The sequence below is a fragment of the Pezoporus flaviventris genome, unplaced genomic scaffold, assembly GCF_033815535.1.
Source record: "Pezoporus flaviventris isolate CSIRO_AGI_PZ_B2104156 unplaced genomic scaffold, CSIRO_AGI_Pfla_v1 ptg000045l, whole genome shotgun sequence".
In the NCBI taxonomy this organism is placed as follows: domain Eukaryota; kingdom Metazoa; phylum Chordata; class Aves; order Psittaciformes; family Psittacidae; genus Pezoporus; species Pezoporus flaviventris.
The window spans coordinates 13,674,905-13,692,376 of record NW_026892593.1 but is presented as its reverse complement, the minus strand read 5'-3'; the positions used below and the strand labels follow the sequence as shown (position 1 = coordinate 13,692,376).

General features: G+C 37.4%; 1 protein-coding gene across 4 annotated transcripts in view; it reads right to left on the bottom strand.

Annotated features, from left to right (window-relative positions):
- Positions 1–17,472, bottom strand: part of TAFA5 (TAFA chemokine like family member 5) — a 432,709-nt gene that overhangs the window by 58,749 nt on the left and 356,488 nt on the right. For 2 of the 4 annotated variants that reach the window (XR_009745921.1, XM_061467495.1), the window contains exon 3: positions 13,828–13,955. The exons of 1 other annotated variant lie outside the window; for it this stretch is intronic. Coding sequence is in view for 2 of the 3 variants with exons in the window: in XM_061467495.1 (XP_061323479.1) it covers positions 13,828–13,955 (128 nt within the window). In the remaining variant the exon portion in view is untranslated. Of the gene's footprint in view, positions 1–9,405; positions 9,528–13,827; positions 13,956–17,472 lie in introns of those variants that run through there. One more of the 4 variants, XM_061467493.1, reaches the window with a different exon arrangement.

Below are 17,472 nucleotides of genomic sequence, written 5' to 3'. Positions count from 1 at the left end.
AATGCTTGGTTTCATGGTAGAATTCTTTGTATGAATACAGACATTTATATGGTGGATGTTTTGTGTATGTCTATTTTTGATTTCCTTTCAAAAATTGTGTTATGTCTATGCAAATTCCCTCTACTTCAATACTTTAAGAGCTAACAAATATGCTCAGTACTGTGTCTTCCATTAGGAATGTCATTCAAATACAGACTGCCTTTTCAGCAAGTTTTGCAGCACTTTGGGATATAATCCAAAATTTTTTTGTTTCATTTGAAAGTTCATTCATTTGGCACATTAAAAAAATATATATATGTCTTGTAAAATCCTACATTTCCAGCTTTCATTAAAATGACTATATTACAGAGAATGTGCCTTTTGTCAGTTCCTCTTATTTCCTTCAAGTTCACCATTAAAGATAAAACATGTTTATTCTTTTATTACAGTTAGATTTTTATTTTATATGCTGAATCAAAACCAAATAAAAGCTTGGCACAAAACATGCGGCAAGAGGATGTTTTGGCCCGGTTTTCTTTTGATTTTCGTAAATGAAAAATAAAATACTACTTCTAGGGGATGAAATGGGAGTGGATTTCTGCATTGCCGAGTATATATATTGATCTCATAATACTCAGCTGACAACCCATCAGAACAGCGTTACTATTTCAGTAACGCAGGTAGAGATGTTTTCATGCTCCCTTGAGCAGAACAGCTGCATAGTATGCTACCAAAGTACTCTTGGCTTGACTTACTACTACAATTTTAAACATCTGCCAGTGGTCTTATATTTTTTTATAGTTATTACGAAGGACAAACAGATTACTGATAAAGCACCACCATTTGACAAAGCTTTCATATTGTAATTAGAGGATCTACTATCTAGTATTTTTGTATAAAAACACACACTAATTCTTGATTGATTTCAGTAGAGTTTGTTGCATCAAGAAGAAAGAGAAGACAGCAGTTCACAAAGGCAAACCAGAAATTAAGGGCATTATGTTTAATGTGACACAGCCTTCTGAAAAATGGGATGACTCCCATACCTAAAAAGTGGAGTAAACACTTAATCTCCCTTCCCAAACAACAAATGAAATGGAGGTGAAAGCAAAGCTGTCCTCCTCCAGGTCGAATTATTTCCTGTAATGAAAGCACCAGGGAATGATTTGACTTAAAGACATAAAATGTGACTATAAAAATAAAGCTAGGCATCAGACTTACATGTTTGGAATCTGCCTCCCTCAAATTTCCAACCCTAACTATTCTATGATTCTATGAAATACATTTTGCATCACTCCCTCAGCTTCCACTGAACAGTTTACTCCAGTGCTATACAGGCAAACTTGATCCTCTGGATTACCTTCATTTGCCAAGATAGGCCATAGGCTGGGTTTAAATTCCCTAATGGCTCCAAGTTCTTCTTCCACAAATAACAACTTATTATAGAAAATTTTCGAAAGTCTGAGTAAAAACTTTGCAATGCTCACTTGACAAGTAAGGAACATGAAAGGCAAGCTGCCTAAAACCTTGTTACGTCATAAGCATCTAAACCTGCTAAATCCAATCTTTTAATTTGCATGTTTTTTAGGATTTATATTTATTACATATCTCTGAAGATAGTATGAAACAATTAACATTTATAATGAAATCCAGAATTTTTCCAGGTAAGGCATACTTGGAAGTGTGTATTCTGAGGAGATGGATAGTCTTTCTAAACTAAGGCAGATTCAGCCAGACAAGAACATGAAGTGTGGCTACATCACCAGTCAGGAGAGATATGGCTCCACCTCAACCAAGGATGATGACAACAGGAGCATCCATATTTTTCATATCAGTCTAGTAGTTAGAACATTCATCTAGAGTGCATCTAGGCATGTTCATTACAAAGGGGATTGAATCCATGGTTTCTGAATTCCAGGAAAATGCCATGATCACCAGGCATATATCTTGAATCAGTTTATTTTTCATTCCTCTTCCAAAAGCTAAACCACTGTGCAGCAAAACTTGAAGTCCCATGGAGAACAGACAGGATAGTCTGTACAAGCCCAGCAGTTGACACTCAACAGGGAAAAGAACAGAGGATACAGACCTCTCTCCATAAAACATATAATCAATTTTATATTGACAAATTGGCATTTTATATTGACACACCTTCAGTTGTAAAACATCCTGAAGAGATTTAATTGTCTTCTGGAGATACCTAACCTGTCTGTGTAGCCACTGGGGACAGAAAATTCAGTGTCCTGGTGGAGATCTAGATAGGCACCTATTCCTCTGGTTGGATAGTAAAGCTGGGCACATTTGCTCACATCCTTGGCTTAGACACTTAGGTTATGCCTAGTTATGAATTCAAACAAAAATTTGTTTTTGTAAGAAAGAAATATTATTATATAATTGATTTCCTAGTCCAAGCCCCAGATGTGTCAAATCTCACAAAGTAGAAAACTCATATAATTGGCTTGTACCTGATCTTTCCCATGCTAGAGTTGTATGTCAAACATCTAGAGTATATTACAGAATCAGGATGTTCCCTCTTCACCCAAAGCAGCCCTGCACACCTTAAAACATCACCTAGACCACTAAACATACATTCAATCATATGAATCACTTCAAATAAGACAAGAATTTACCTCAGAAGTCTGCAAAATACCATCCTTCACTAGAATGTATCTATCTCTGACTAGGCATAATAAACACCACCATTCGACCTCACCCCATATAGACTAAAGTGTTGTTCAAGTGGGTGACAGAACTCCTTTAAGGGCTGTCTAGAGGGAAAAGGATTCAGAAGGCAATCTGTAGTACTGTAAGAACTAAGTATCAATTCTCCCATAACCCTAGCAACTTCTCTTTGTTTTTTCTTTTTACGTATTTGGCATTGCTACATCACAGAACAACTCTTTTGGGGCCACAACAAGAATTTTTGTGTAAGGGAAAAAACACTCTGAGAAGAGATTCTCAGGACTTCATGGAGAAAAAGGAAGAGGTAGGTAGAAAAAGGGAAAGAGCAATAAGAAGAAGCCATCACTGATACTGGCCTAAGTGGAGATTTACTGATTCTCACTTCATTCAAAGTAATAATTTTACTATGTTCAATGATTTCAAGGAAATAGGAAGTGAGTTCATTCTGCCTTAAGGGAACATCTCCCACATCACTATGTATTCTGTTTCCTGCGGTTTAGTGAAGACACCCTCAACTTTCTATTTAAATACTTGTCTATTCACATTTTTTACTGCTAAGTCCAAACTTGCTGTGATTATAGACTACTTCTACTTAAGGCTAATTCTGGCTACAGGATGCATAAGACTGATGTAATACTGAAACGAAGCCTACCATTCATCCATACCCTTTCAGCCACATAAAAGAAGATGAAATACTACTCTACAGCACAATTCAATGACAAATTTCTGTGACCAGTGTCTGGCAGCTGAACACACAACTAATCTCTGTGAGAAAAATTAAGTCTTTCTGATGACTCAAAGAAATCTCAGAGTACCATGAGTCTTCCCCTTATGAGTTATTCCACTAAGGCTTTCATAAAGATGGTTAGAAAATAATCAGAACATCAGAGCTGGTAAAGACAAATCAGTTAATCTATTTCATATCTTACCAATACAAGACACATCCCCAAAGCACTCTTTCTAGGGTCCAAGCTAGCTTTGAACTGAACAACTGTTGGAGTTCCCAGGTCTGAGAAAGTATTCCACAGCCTAATAGACTCAAATACTATTTTTTTTTCCTCACAAATTTTTCTCTATCCATACTTTTGTCTCTGCAGGCCACTTTACATGCATCCTCTTCCTCTGTGATTTTCCAGTGTTACTGGCTTCATCTGTCTCCCCTATTAGACACCATTTTAGTTAATTCAATAGATTTTTGTGCTTTATGCAACTCTACATAGACAATTCCACATGTGTCTGGTTGCTCTTTGATTTTCCTGTGGGATTAGAATGTGTTTTACCTACATTTTTATAGGAACCATCACCAGTTACATTTTAGCTCCTTTGGGGATTTTTACATTATCTATCAATCTTTATGTGTATTCTTTTAAATTCCATTTAAATCTTAACTTACATCAGGCTTCAGTTGCCAACCTTTCAATAAACACAAATTGAAGTAAAATAATTTCAGGGACAGACAGAACAGGACAGGAAGATTCATAAACACTGAGAAGTTCCAGAAGTTGTTCTTTTACTTGATTAACTTCTGCCCCTTTTCCACACACAGTAGCTACATATGACATCACAAGTTTGCTCGCCTATGTTTTCCCAGCTCCACTCTCTCCTGTAATAAGGATGCACTGGTCTTTGTCCTGGTCCTTTAAAGATCTATATGCTTCATCTGACAGAGCAAAGATGTGAGGACTGAGTTCATGAGTTTCGGTTTCTGTATTCTTCCAGTTTCTCAGGAGTATAAATGGGTAGAGATCTGTAGGGGTTTATTGATATCACCACGCTACCAATGTATGTATATACTTCATTGTAGTCAAAGCGCTTTTTCAGATTATTGATGAATCAGGTATATCATCAGATATACCTTGGTTTGAGAAGCAAAGCAAATAAAATCTACATAATGTGAAATAAGGGTTTCAGCACCAGAAATATGCCCGAGTGCCCAGAGGACTCTTAATCTGCTGCCAATGCTCAAACCATGCCTAAGTCACCTGTACAGCTCTGTATCCTGCACGCAAACATGACCAAGAAAGATATATACATCTCTTATGTCTTACATGTGTTAAATGGAAAGAAAAAAGTTTGGCCCTATCACAAGATTCTGGTTCTTAATTATTATTTGTATTTGGCCTCTAAAATTTACAACACACTTAAGTGATGCAGATCACAACCAACTTCTTTTGAGCTACTCACAGAGATTAAATACTTAATTTTCATTGATAACATGCATCTCCCCAACCCCCCCCCTCCTTATTTTTATTATTCACTGGTCAGAATGGCTCCCTGCAAGCTGTTTTAAGCTGTATCATCACATGTCCAGCTAGGTGTCAGGAATGTGTCTCCAGAAGATTTTTCCCGCAGCAATATCCTGTTTCCTTTTCGACCACCAAAATTATGTTCTTAAGGGAATATCTCTCGATCTTAGATGACATTCAGATTTCTTTACGGTACCTAGAGATGTCCATCAGTAGGAATAAATACTTTTCCAGAAATCAATTTGTCACCACATTACTAACAGAGGGACAGCATACATATTTAGAATTGCAATGTATATCCTTATAAATGCTTCAGTGTAAATAGGGAAGTATATCAGAAGTATAGTAGTGAGTAGAGAACCCCCACTCCAGAAAAGTACAGCGTCCTCCATAGTTTAGGACATGGACTTTCAAATATCTTATGCCCTTCACATAGGATATGTCAGTGTATTTCATATGAGGGTTATATTTTATATGCTTTGCCTGCACCTCAGAGGCAGCTTTTAAAATTCTTTGATATGTGCAAATAGGGAAGAATAGCAAAGTTATCTGAAAAAAAAATACTAAGTATCTATATCCAGCAGGAGTTGTTGATGGCCCAACAGGCATTGGAACTACATAATTAAGACAGATATATGCTATAGGTTTTGGCCTAAAATAACCTAAATTGCTCTGTATCTGTGTTATTCTGGGCTTACCTGCAGTATTGTAATCAGAAGCCAATGTGGCTGAAAACTAACTTGGCAAAAAGTAATGCCTGTTTGTCATCTCAGACATTTCCACAAGAACTTAGTGCCCAAAACAGGGGATAAGGCATATACAGCCAGAGTGGGGTGTGAAAAAATGGGTCTGGAACAGTCTGGATTTAGACTGGTTTAGACTACCATGAAGCTGCACTGTCAGTGGAAAAAAAAGTCCTAGTCCTCTATATTCTGTTGTTTGATTTTACTGTCACACCCTTGCCTAGTTAATTTGGATCAAGGATCAGACATTTATGTTCAATTCCAACCTCCTGTCTCTGCCATGTAATGAGACTGCCAATCTCTAATGAAACACAGGAATAACCCAAGCATTGGGCTATCCCTTTGCCACGACACTGTAAACTTAAGCATCTTTCTGCATACCCTAGCATGTTCACATGCAAGTGAACAGGAGAAGCAGGTGAGAACAAAGTCTCAAAGGCAGGAATTAACTAGATAGAAAACCAGAAAACCTTACCCTTCAGGTATGCCCCCAAGGTAATGAAAACTGTGTGCAGACATAATGCTGCTAAATATCGAAGCTCTTTTTCAGACGCCTAAAGAAAATATAGCAGTTGAATACTGGAAAACAGAAATGTCTGTTTTGTGCTGCCTTCCATAGATTTTCAATAACACTTGTGAACATAACATCTTTTATGCTTTTGAAACCATTCTTAACAAAATAAACTTAGGCCTTTCACAAATCTGTCACTTCGTAGGCCACCTTGACCTGGATCAATACACTCCTGTTATCTGTTATTATGCACTGTTCACAGATCCTCCATCAGTACCTTGTTGAAACAGCAGTTTTCAATGTGACAGGCCATTCTTAATTGATTTTCAAGTATGATTTTAAGAAGTAATGTGTCAAACGCATTATAAGAATCCCTGACTATAACACCTATTTCATTTTCTTAATTCTTGTTTGGGTAACTGTTTGTTTTGCTTAGCCCCAGAATTCTAGCTTGTTTTTATGCTTTAACAGAAGTCTTTGGGTGTATTCTTAAAAAACGAAATGTTCCAAAATGTATATGCATGCGCAACAGCTTAATCTTCTAACACTTGTATCATGAACATTCTCACTGTGCGAAATGAGTGTGTAATAATTTTAGCATCATTTTAAATTCTTCACGTTGATGTGACATACCAGTTTTCAACCTTATAGTTTTCCATTACATGCCCATAAAAAGCATGATTTAAACTATTCAAGTTCTGTGCTGTCTTTTCCAGCTTTCTTCCTCATTTGCACTATCAAATCTATTTTTTCTTCCACATGCACAGTCTCCCTTTCAGTTCAACTATGTGGCATATAGCATCTACTGAATCACTTCTTACAGTGTGTTGTGCTACTTACGACAAATCAAGAACTTGCACAAGTAATCTTCAAGGGTGCTTCCTCAGATAGTCTGTCTTTGCAATCATTATTAAATGGAAATTGATTTTCTCATATTCATGCAAGGAATCAGAACCTTCAGAGAATGTCAATCCATTGTGAAGCAGACATGGCCAGTGTGGGCACCACTGTATCAAATTGTCTGGTTTAGGAGATGAGGAATGAGAATTAATGTTGCCATTCACCAGTTCCTTCAGGACCCATGGATGGATTTCATCAGGTCCCATGGACTTGTGGATGTTCAGGTTCTTAAGATGAAGATCAGTTACTTGCCACAAAGAAGTGTATTTTGATAAGGATAACGGAGAATAGAATGGGTTGGGTTCAGTACTTTGGTACAACAAAAGAGTGCACAGCTTTGAAAAGAATGTACTAGTTGAAGCCATACTAATACACAAGAGAACTTGCATATTATGAAGCAACAGCATGGCTCCACTCTATCTAGGTTCTTCAGTTTCATGAGGATTTTATTTCTACTTAGCTTCCTCAGTGCGTGAAGGACTGAAGACATGGGGCCACCAAGACCATCCCACCACTCCACTTGTAAGCTTGTCTTGAGCTACTATTCTTTTTCCACATAAGAAGTAGAAACATGACTTCTAACCTCTCTGAGACTTAGGACATGCAACTCACATGCTGACTTGCTTGGAAATTATCAGAAAAGAATCTAGTTCGAGTACTGCAGTGATTTTAATCCATTTGTAAATTATGATACTTTTTGTAATTAGAGCAATGGAAACTGCTCAGAGTATAAAAATGTCTTGAAAGCCACGGAAATAAACAGTTTGAATCTAGGTCTTAAGGTACAAATCTATAGAGTGTACACACAACTATGATATGTCAAGAACTGGTATTTTCTCTCATAATTATTGCTAGTACTACTGAGAAGAATATCAGACTAATACAGTAATATTAGAAGATTCAGTTAATGCACTGGACCATGACTAGGACTGATCCTGTAGATATGCAGTTAGTTACATTACAGTGAGATGTTAAGTATGAGTAACCTAGTTCTGGTAGTTCATATGTACAGTCACACAGCCAAATATCATGACTTTTTGATCTTATAATATCTGCAGAGGATATTCTGTAAAAGGTGTTCATACTCTACCCGTTCTCAACTTAAAGGTAGAACATTTAATGTTTTAAGACATAAAAGGTATTACAGGCTAGCTTCTGATTATGTTAGTGGTCTCAGAAAGCTTCATTTAAATAGCAGTTTTGGGACAACCCTATTGAGACCTGAGTTAGTTTTTGAGGACTCCATGACGCATAGTGCTAGGTGAAGCAATGGTTTCAGAGCTCAGGAAGCTCTAACTGGATGACAACAGGAGTTAAAGAATACAGATGGTTCTTAGTGACAATAAGGATAGTGATTTTCTTAAACCAGATTTCTAGAAATCCAACAAGAAATTCAGACTGAGGATGGCTGAGGATGATATGCAAGAGAATCAGGCTGTTTTAATGCTCTATTTTGTCAGGTGAGTGTTTGTGAGAGCCCTTTCTGCTGCTAGTTAGATCTCTCACAATGCAGTGGCAGGCATACCATCATGAAGAGGGCCACACAGAAAAAGAGAAGACAGAGAAGACATTGCGACTCACAGTTGTGCATGTATATGGACTTTGAAGCAAGGATGCATGCCTGATGCCACAGCTTAAATGTAGCCAAAGGTTCTGATTCTTCAACAGTCTTGGCTATGAATGACAGAAAATTCAGGATCATGACTTCCTGCTTGTTTCTAAAAGCTATTCTTTGGACTGGAGTGAAGGGATACACCAGCCTCCTGAAAAATACCTTCTTTAATCTTGGTCTGTATGTAGTGCTCCTCTTACAGTTAGGACAGTGAAGGAACTCAGTAGATGAACTGCTGACAAGTGGATTTAATGCATCTGTTTCATAAATTGACCACTTCTGACAAAGGAGAAGGAGGAAACCTAATTTGGCATGGCATGCATGCCTGCATCTTTCTACTGCTCTAATATGGTGCTGTCTGAAAGCTTACTTTGGTGGTATTGTGTCCTGGAATGACACAGAACTAGAACTAGTGGAACGTCAGAAAACTTCTAAAAACAGCTTAACCAAATAAAATCAGCTGACCTGTGGAGATGTGAAATGCACATTTAGAAACACTCAGAGCTGAAATGTAGGTGAGACTAAGTAGAGGAATGCCAAGCTTATATGATTATCTAGCAACAGCATAAATATCACCAGTAAGGACATTTATAAATAACAATATTTTTATTTTTAAGTTACTCTGAATTTCTAAACCTCTTAAAATGTTAACTCAGTACTCCTAGACTCACTAAATATTGTTAATCTTATTTTTACTGCTGGGGAAACTGAGGCAGGGAGGTTCAGTGACTTACCCAAGGCCACAGAGGGCGTCACTGTCAGAGCCGGGATTAGAGCTCAGGAGTTTCTGGCTCCCAGTCCCAAGCTCAGACCACTAGACCATGGCCTCAGGACATTTCCAGCTGGTCTTCAGTCTAAAAAAAAGTAAATTCTCAAGTATGTTACAAATATGTAACATATATATATATATTTCTTTTTTACTTTGAATGTAATGGGATGAGTGAGAACACATTGCCTGTAAATGATGAAAGCAAACCACTACTTTTTATCTGAGTTACCTTTATCATACATACATGTATGATAAAGCTCTGCAGAAAAATCTTGATTTAAATTACAGCCAATAAAAAAAGCTATTGTATTTTTCAGGGTAAAGAAGAAATTGCCTTTCCAATCCAGCCACCATGTCATTTATATTAATGGTGAAGAATGCTAAGTTGCTCTGTGTCTAAGTAAACTCTATTATGAAAGTCACATCCCTTGGTGAAGCTAGATCCTTAATAAATTTCACTAGCTAAGCACTGAGCTCCATGTCAGAGTAATTACGCCTTTTATCCACTGTGAGCTTCTCAGTTTCTTCATACTCCTTAATTTCCCACTTCAGCTAATTTAGCAGTAAAATCACAAAGGTTTTAAAAGGTTAGCTACCGAGGAACTGGCACATGAATGTTCGGTTTAGCTCCATGCATTGAAATCACATCATGTAGAAGAAGGAATTAATTAAGTAACAATTAGGTAGTGATGGATCATTGACAACATATATACACTTTGGTGCTAAAATTAATATCCCCTGTAAATCCAATACATTATGTATATTCCCATCTATATGCTGGCAAGTATTATACCTGAAATATAAAATGGATAGGCCCTTCAGCAATATCTTAAGAAAAAAAAAAAAGAAGGCATATCTGCTGTCACTATTGAACCTACATACTATTTTTGAAAATCATATAACTTTTTTTAAAGAATTGAAAGAGCAATATGAACTGCAGAAGAAGAAATTTTTAAGGCGGGTGATTTTAAAGTGACTGTAGAGACATTTGTTATACGAAGGTACTTAGTCTGTTGAAAGTGCTAACAATTGTGTAATATTCTCTTGCTATCCTCTTTTACAAGGTGCCATACTGTTTCCTTGAATCAACAGTCAGCTGCTTAATACATAGGTTGGCAGTTAGCCTGGTCAGTCCTCAATTCTAAAAGCCTCTTAGCAGATGAAAAATCTTTGGTTCATTCACACCTTGTAGAAAGGATGACAGGGCAGAAGTGACATCCAGATCCATTTAGAGTATACTTTGAGCCTGATTTTCCTTTGCCTTGCACCTTGTGTAGTCATTTATAGCTGTGCAAAGTGAACACAAAATGAATATAAACCACTGCTACCCACATGAGGGGATAATTCTGATTTAGTTTCATTATTTCCAGAGGTGATAATAAAAAGTGACAGGCAGTGAAAAAAACCTCTCTCTGTGTAGAAAGTCTGCACAATTTTGACATGCAGCATAACATAGCAGCAATGCTCCCTATTTACAGAAATTGTACTTTTGCTTTGGATCTATGGGTATTTTCATTCACTGTTTGCTTGTTTTTTTCATAGAAAACATGCTGAATATTAAACTTGTCTACAGAAAAGGAATCATATTTCTTCCCTTTTTTGGGGGTAGACGCATATATAACTGTGAGTCCTAAAGTATATTCTCATGTGAAAAGGAACTCATGTTCTGCGTAAGACCTCCACCAGTCCTACCTTGCCATGTGCTACTTGTAAATACACTACTTAAAAAGTTACGATTCTACACAACCTCCTGGAATCAGTGTGAAAGCTCGTATTACCACAACAGCTGGTCTTAGTCCATCAGAGTTCAATACTGCTCTGGCTTTAGTATGTGTGGCAAGTTATTGTCTCAGCATTTACCAAACAGCAATATCTCTGCTATATGATCTATCGCCACTTGATAATGCAAGACCTGCTGTTAAGTATCTTTAGGATATAAGCTAATGTTAGCAGGAAAGGCCTGCAAATATTAGATTAACAACGTGTGTTAATGAAATTGCTAGTTAAAATATTAAGGACCTAATCTAGCTGTTACTGGAGATGTGGTCAAGAATTATTTCTACTTCATAACAGACATTTCATATATAATAATTAATATGATATGTTTGGACATTTATTTCGCTGTACTACCGCTGGCCATTTTCTTGGATCTTCCCAGCAGGGAATTCTTCCTGTTGCACTTAGATGCCATGATGGGCTTGGCAACTCAGGTGTGATGATTAAGAGCAGAAATAGAAATTACTTGATTGCATCAGCAGCTGCTGACCTAAGAGTACTGATACAGTAAGCATGTGTCTTGGTGTTTCTGTTAGAAAAATTCTTTCCTTTTAATCACAGTCATACACTTTATAGAGCCATCCTAAGACGTAGTTCCCAAACCTATTAATTACCATTGTCCAAAGCTTACTCTTCAACGAAGTGGCTAAAGAACAAATGAACATATACTTTTTATTCTTAATATTTCAGTAATTGGGGTTTATGGGGTTTCTTAGGTTCCTTTTTTTTTAACTTTTTCCCCCTCCCCCCCTTCTCGTTCTGCATTCAGTGCTTCTTTAAGTAATCTGAGATGCTAGTCTGGCTTGACTGAAACGTACTGTGTGTTTGTTGTGTGTCTGAATGTGTAATACCAACTGTTGAAGACTGCTTGATGTAGATGTGGGCTTATGCTCAGAGCTGTTCTACAGTTGGCTCTCTGGCAGAATCTCTCCTTACCAATGACAATGATATCTCTGTGTGGGGGAGAGTCTGTTTTACAATATTACACTTGCTATGGCCTTAATTTTACTGATGGGGCATGATTTCATTTATGTTAATCAAATTTATGAGTCACTCCATTCATGTCAGTAGCATTAAAGAGCTGTGCAGACAAGTGAGAGTTCAGAATCAGATATCAAATGAAAGGATATCTGAATCACTCCATTAAAGACAGATACTGAAGATCTCTGCTTTCTTTGCATTACTCAGTCATGCTATTAGCACAAAACATCAAATAAAGAACTACAATGACAGCTGGCAATGTGTCACAGTACATGGGTTTTCTGTTTACCTTGGGTGTAGAAAATACCTCTGAATTAAAGAGATTTAGGATAATATTTCAAGTATGACAAAGTTACTGTATTAGGTCTTCTTGCCCTTGGAAGTTTGCATTAATGTTTCAGAAACTTATTTCCTTCCTTTTTTTTTTATGCCACTCTTACATAATTTGAATGCAAAAGATCTACAGGCAAACAATGTTTAGTAAGACCTCAGAGACTGCGTTAAGTTTTATAGCCCTGTCCATATAGAATATTATGTCTGGTAAATACAGGAGCATCAAAACAGTGGTCACAATTCATAAAGTTTGTTTTGTAGGTATCTCATAAAGCACTATCAAATCTTCATTCCTTTCTTAAAAGCGAAAAACATGTTAATTTTCCAAAATATAGGCATTCTAAAACAATAGAAGGTTTTGTACTGGTGTCTGTCTCCTGCTCAGACAGAGAAATTGTGCAGGGGATGATGGGCCTTAATTTACTCCTCACTGGTAAGTACTTTTACACCTAAATACTCTTTAAATTGCACTCATTTAAATTACACTCAAGCTCCATGTAAATCTAAAAAAAAAACCAAAAAACAAAAACGGGAAAAAATTATTCAAGCTTCTAGAAAAATATCAGAAAATTGCTCCATTATACTTCTGCAGATTTGTTTCCATTTTTAAGTCAAAGTGTTGTTGGCATTTGAGAACATTTTCTAGAAATCTGTTTGATATATTACAGGCCCTAGAAACTATTACTGTCATATATATTCTTAGCTACACTACAAGCACATGCCCCAAGACACCAAATCAGAGAGTTGAGGGGTTTATCAACAAACCAGGACCAAAAGGAAGATGAAACAATGGATCTCTTCACATGTTTTCTGTGTCTCACTGACTCTCTCACTGAAAACTAAAGATCTGCTTGTGCATCTTGCTTTTCTAGTACAGTCAGAATAGCAAAAATACTTTCTCTCCAATTCCCATTGAAAGCTTTCTTTTCACCCTTCTAGACCATGTGTTCAGTTTTATACCCTACGCTTTCTCAGCATAAGAAAATTCTTGTATAGCAAAGCAATAAGGCTCTGTCTTCAGGCTGAATACAAATACTAGTTAAATCACTGGCACCTTTTAAGAAAACCTTGATATAATTTTCACCCTTAGTAACTGTGGGAATTACACATTTTTCTTGCCTTTGAGATAACACTGTTGTGTATTTCAGTATGCACAGTTGGGTACATAGCTTAATTATAAGGCAACAGACTTTACCTATCTGTGCCAAAAAACAATTAGAAATCTCACTCCTTGTTTTTCAGTAAACTAAAGTGAATGAGAAACTGAAGAAATATAGAACAGAGAAGTAACCTACCGTGGTTGTCTTTATCCGTCCTCCTGGTTGTGTACAGGTCCAGCCTGATTTATTGATTAGCAAATCACAGCCTTCTCCTTCTAAACATGGAAGCATTTCACACCACTGTTTTGTTTTGATAATTCGTGCTATGGAACAGAAAAGAAAAAAAAAAAACAAACACAACCAAAAACAATTGGCAAGAGAATTCATATTTCACTTATCTCTAAACACTTTTTCATTTGCCTTGTCTATTTTCATCATCTGATAATGCAGCCACAGGTTATGATGTAGACAGCCCTAGGCAATTTAAAAAAAATATTCATAATACCTGCTGTGCCAACAAATTTCATAATACAAATAGAACTTAAAACCCAACAATGGCCCAAAGGAGAGTTGTAAATCAAAAGAACAGAAAAGTTAGCTAATTTTCTAATTCCATGCTCCTTACAGTCAAGGAAATATTGTCGGGGTGGCTAACAACTTAATCCTTTGTGTTAGACTATATACCTGGGCAGACACTCCTTCTCCCAAAGTGCTTGCATTGCAACTAGACATGAGACCCACAGTGGAGAGATTAAAAATATAATAAACAGTTAGAGGTGGTCAACAAAATGACAAGAATTGTGGAACTCTGTGATACTTGCAATGGTAGTGAACAGAAAGGGGCAAGAACTAGGAACATAACAAGGACTGGTGTAAATGAAATAAAGGTTGGGAAATCATGAGGTAGCAGACAAGGAGCAGAGGGGAAAGACTGGTACAAATACCCTTTTATCCTATAACTGCAATGGAAAGGAAGTACAGTCAGGAAGGTCCCTAATTGTCTGATAGGTAGTTTGTTGTGTGTTTTGTGGTTCTTCTTAATGCTTGCACCTCTGGTAAGCTGGGTCTGCAAAATTTCCCCAAGGTCACACACTGGCACTCTTGGCACAACAGAGCTGTGACTGCATTAAAGTAGATGCAGATGAGCTGCAGGGAGATCATTTCTTCAAGGCAGTGAGAAAGAGGGCTTTAATTCCTGTAGACTTCTTTATGGATTATACTTCTTTTGAGTTCACCTCTGTAATATCTGGTATTCTTCTCATAGAATACTAAGCAATAGGACTAATATCTAATATTTCATTACTCTTTCGCTCTCCCCCTGTAGGCAAAATTGTAGGATGAGGTGTTTGGGATATTATAAAGTACATATACAGAGAAGTGTTCACTTGCATGGTGCCATATATTCATGCTAAACAAGGTAAGGTCCCCCAAACAATTCATCTTCTGTTCAGTTGGTAAGTTCTGTCCACAGAAAATGATACTCAGTTCTTTCAGAGATCACGTCAGCAATCCTGGGCTAGACTATGAGAAATCTTCACCACCTCAATTTGTATGTAAGTATCCTAGGGTTAAAGGGCAGAACAAGTTCCACAGATGGGAACACCAATTGTCTTCTTCTGTGTTGATGCTTGACACCAATACATGCAGTATATCTTCAACCTCCATGAGCCCAACAAAAAGAAAACTACAGGAGAAACACTTAGCAACATAAGCATATGAGAAGCTTATGATGCTCCAAATTAACTTCGGGTCCACAGAGCTTAAAAGCAGGTATTTATAGCCACTGGCAGTTGCAGCTCTTTATTCTCACCTGAACGTGTGATTCAGACTCCCTATGTCCCCGACTTCCTCTGTCTAGAACTGGCATAGGAATACAATTCCCAATGCCACCAGTTCATGGCAAGAAATAGAAGTGTAATTTAGTCTTTTAATAAAATCCTTTGCAGTATTTTGACATGAAACAACCTGTGTCCTCAGTCCTGATACAATTGTTGGTAAGCTCCAGGAATTTAACAAACACTGATTTCTTTCAGTGGAAGCTCAGTCTAAAATTCCTATTAAGGTTTTCAACATAAAAAGCACCTTAGCTCCCAGATGTCAACATAGGAATTTGCACTGTTCATTAGTCAAGATATCTGTATATATATCTCACTGGAGGAATGATTCCCAGACAATTTTCATAGCTACAATTTTTTGAAGCAAACTCACTAAGCTTTTATAGCACATAATATACAGAAATCTGGAATTTGCTTGGGGTCCGTAGGTACTCCTCTACAGAGAAATGGATCATATCAGGTTTTGAGGCTAACATCTCATTTGTAACATCCCTTCTGAGTGAAGGCATGCATCCAGTTGCAGGTTTTACAGAAAAAAGCTCAGTAAAAATGTCAACATGAAGCCTCATCCATTTGCAGGTGTATATTTTGCAATTCACAGTTCAAAATGGCTACTTCTAGCAATGTTTCAACAATGTGAAGGATCACTGAAAGACTGAACAGTTGGTTAAAACAAAAAATATGTGCTAGATTGCCTTTACTATCTCAGGTGGGAGGTTTTCCTGGAAACATAATTTGAACTAATCTTTACAAAAATATTTCCCTCCTCTGTGAATTACTCAGTGTTTGCTTGGTTGTTACCTCAGAATGCAGCTATTGGAAATATTACAAATATATGGAGTCTGAGCTCTGGGTATTGGGGATATGCACACAAATTTAGAACATACCAAAAGTATTTTACAGGAGATGAAGTCTAAAACATTTCTGCGCTAAGTGTATAGACTACCTCATGCATTTAGGCCTTGAGAATTGGAACAACTACTTCTGGGGGGGGAAAACTACTCAGCCCACATGGCTTAAAGCAAATCAGTATTAAAATGGTTTATTAATTTATTAATGACACATAACCAGCAGCAGTGCAGGATTGATATCAGTAACACAAAACAGACCCCCCTTCCCCAGGTCTCTCCCTTGCCACAAATCTTCCACAGTTGTTTTATCCAGCTCTTTCTCTTGGCCCTGCTTTGTCTTACAAGCTGTACAAACACACAGACTCTTGAATCCCTGCCTCCTCAGGCCCTGCTTTCCAAACCATTTGCCACAAGCAGGCCAGGCAGGCACGCTCACACTAGGGTATGAGCTGTCTATCCAGTCACTGTTCAGACACCCGTGGGTAGTTACAGTTGCAAAACGGGGGGCCATGCTCATGTCGATGGGATTACATCTATTTTTGCATTTTCACTTTTCAGTTTGTCCATTACAGCAGAGTAGCGCAGTGAAGCTAAATATATAACATAGGGAGTGAGCAAAGTATACAACGGTTTTATCAGCATAGTATCAAAGAATTTCTATCAGCAATTGAAACTGAGTTACACTAGCCAAAGCAAAGGAATACACTGTATTTCCTGAGGCGGTACACTTGCTTTTTTACTGTTTATATTCACCAGACGAGACAACAAAAAGCCTATCAGATTCTTCAAATCCACTCCAAGCTCCATTATAAAGAATTAAGTGGCACTTAAACGATACATAGGCTTTGTGCAGACCTTCTGCAAAGAACTGAATTTCATCTTAAGAATCTGAGCTGACACTACTTTGCATCTTCTAAGAAGGGCTGTGCCCCTTCACTTAAACTGAAGTTAACAGGAACTGACAGTGCTCAGCACAAGGTAGAATTGCTTTCATTGGTAATACCATCTGAACTGGAGAACAACTGGAGCCTGTCCAAGGGTTCTTCATACAAACAGATCTGAGGTGTTGCAGGCAAGCAGAGGTTATACGAGCATGACACCAAGCTACCCACCAGTGTTCTCCGCTGTTTTGCAAGACTGAGAAATTTGCAATG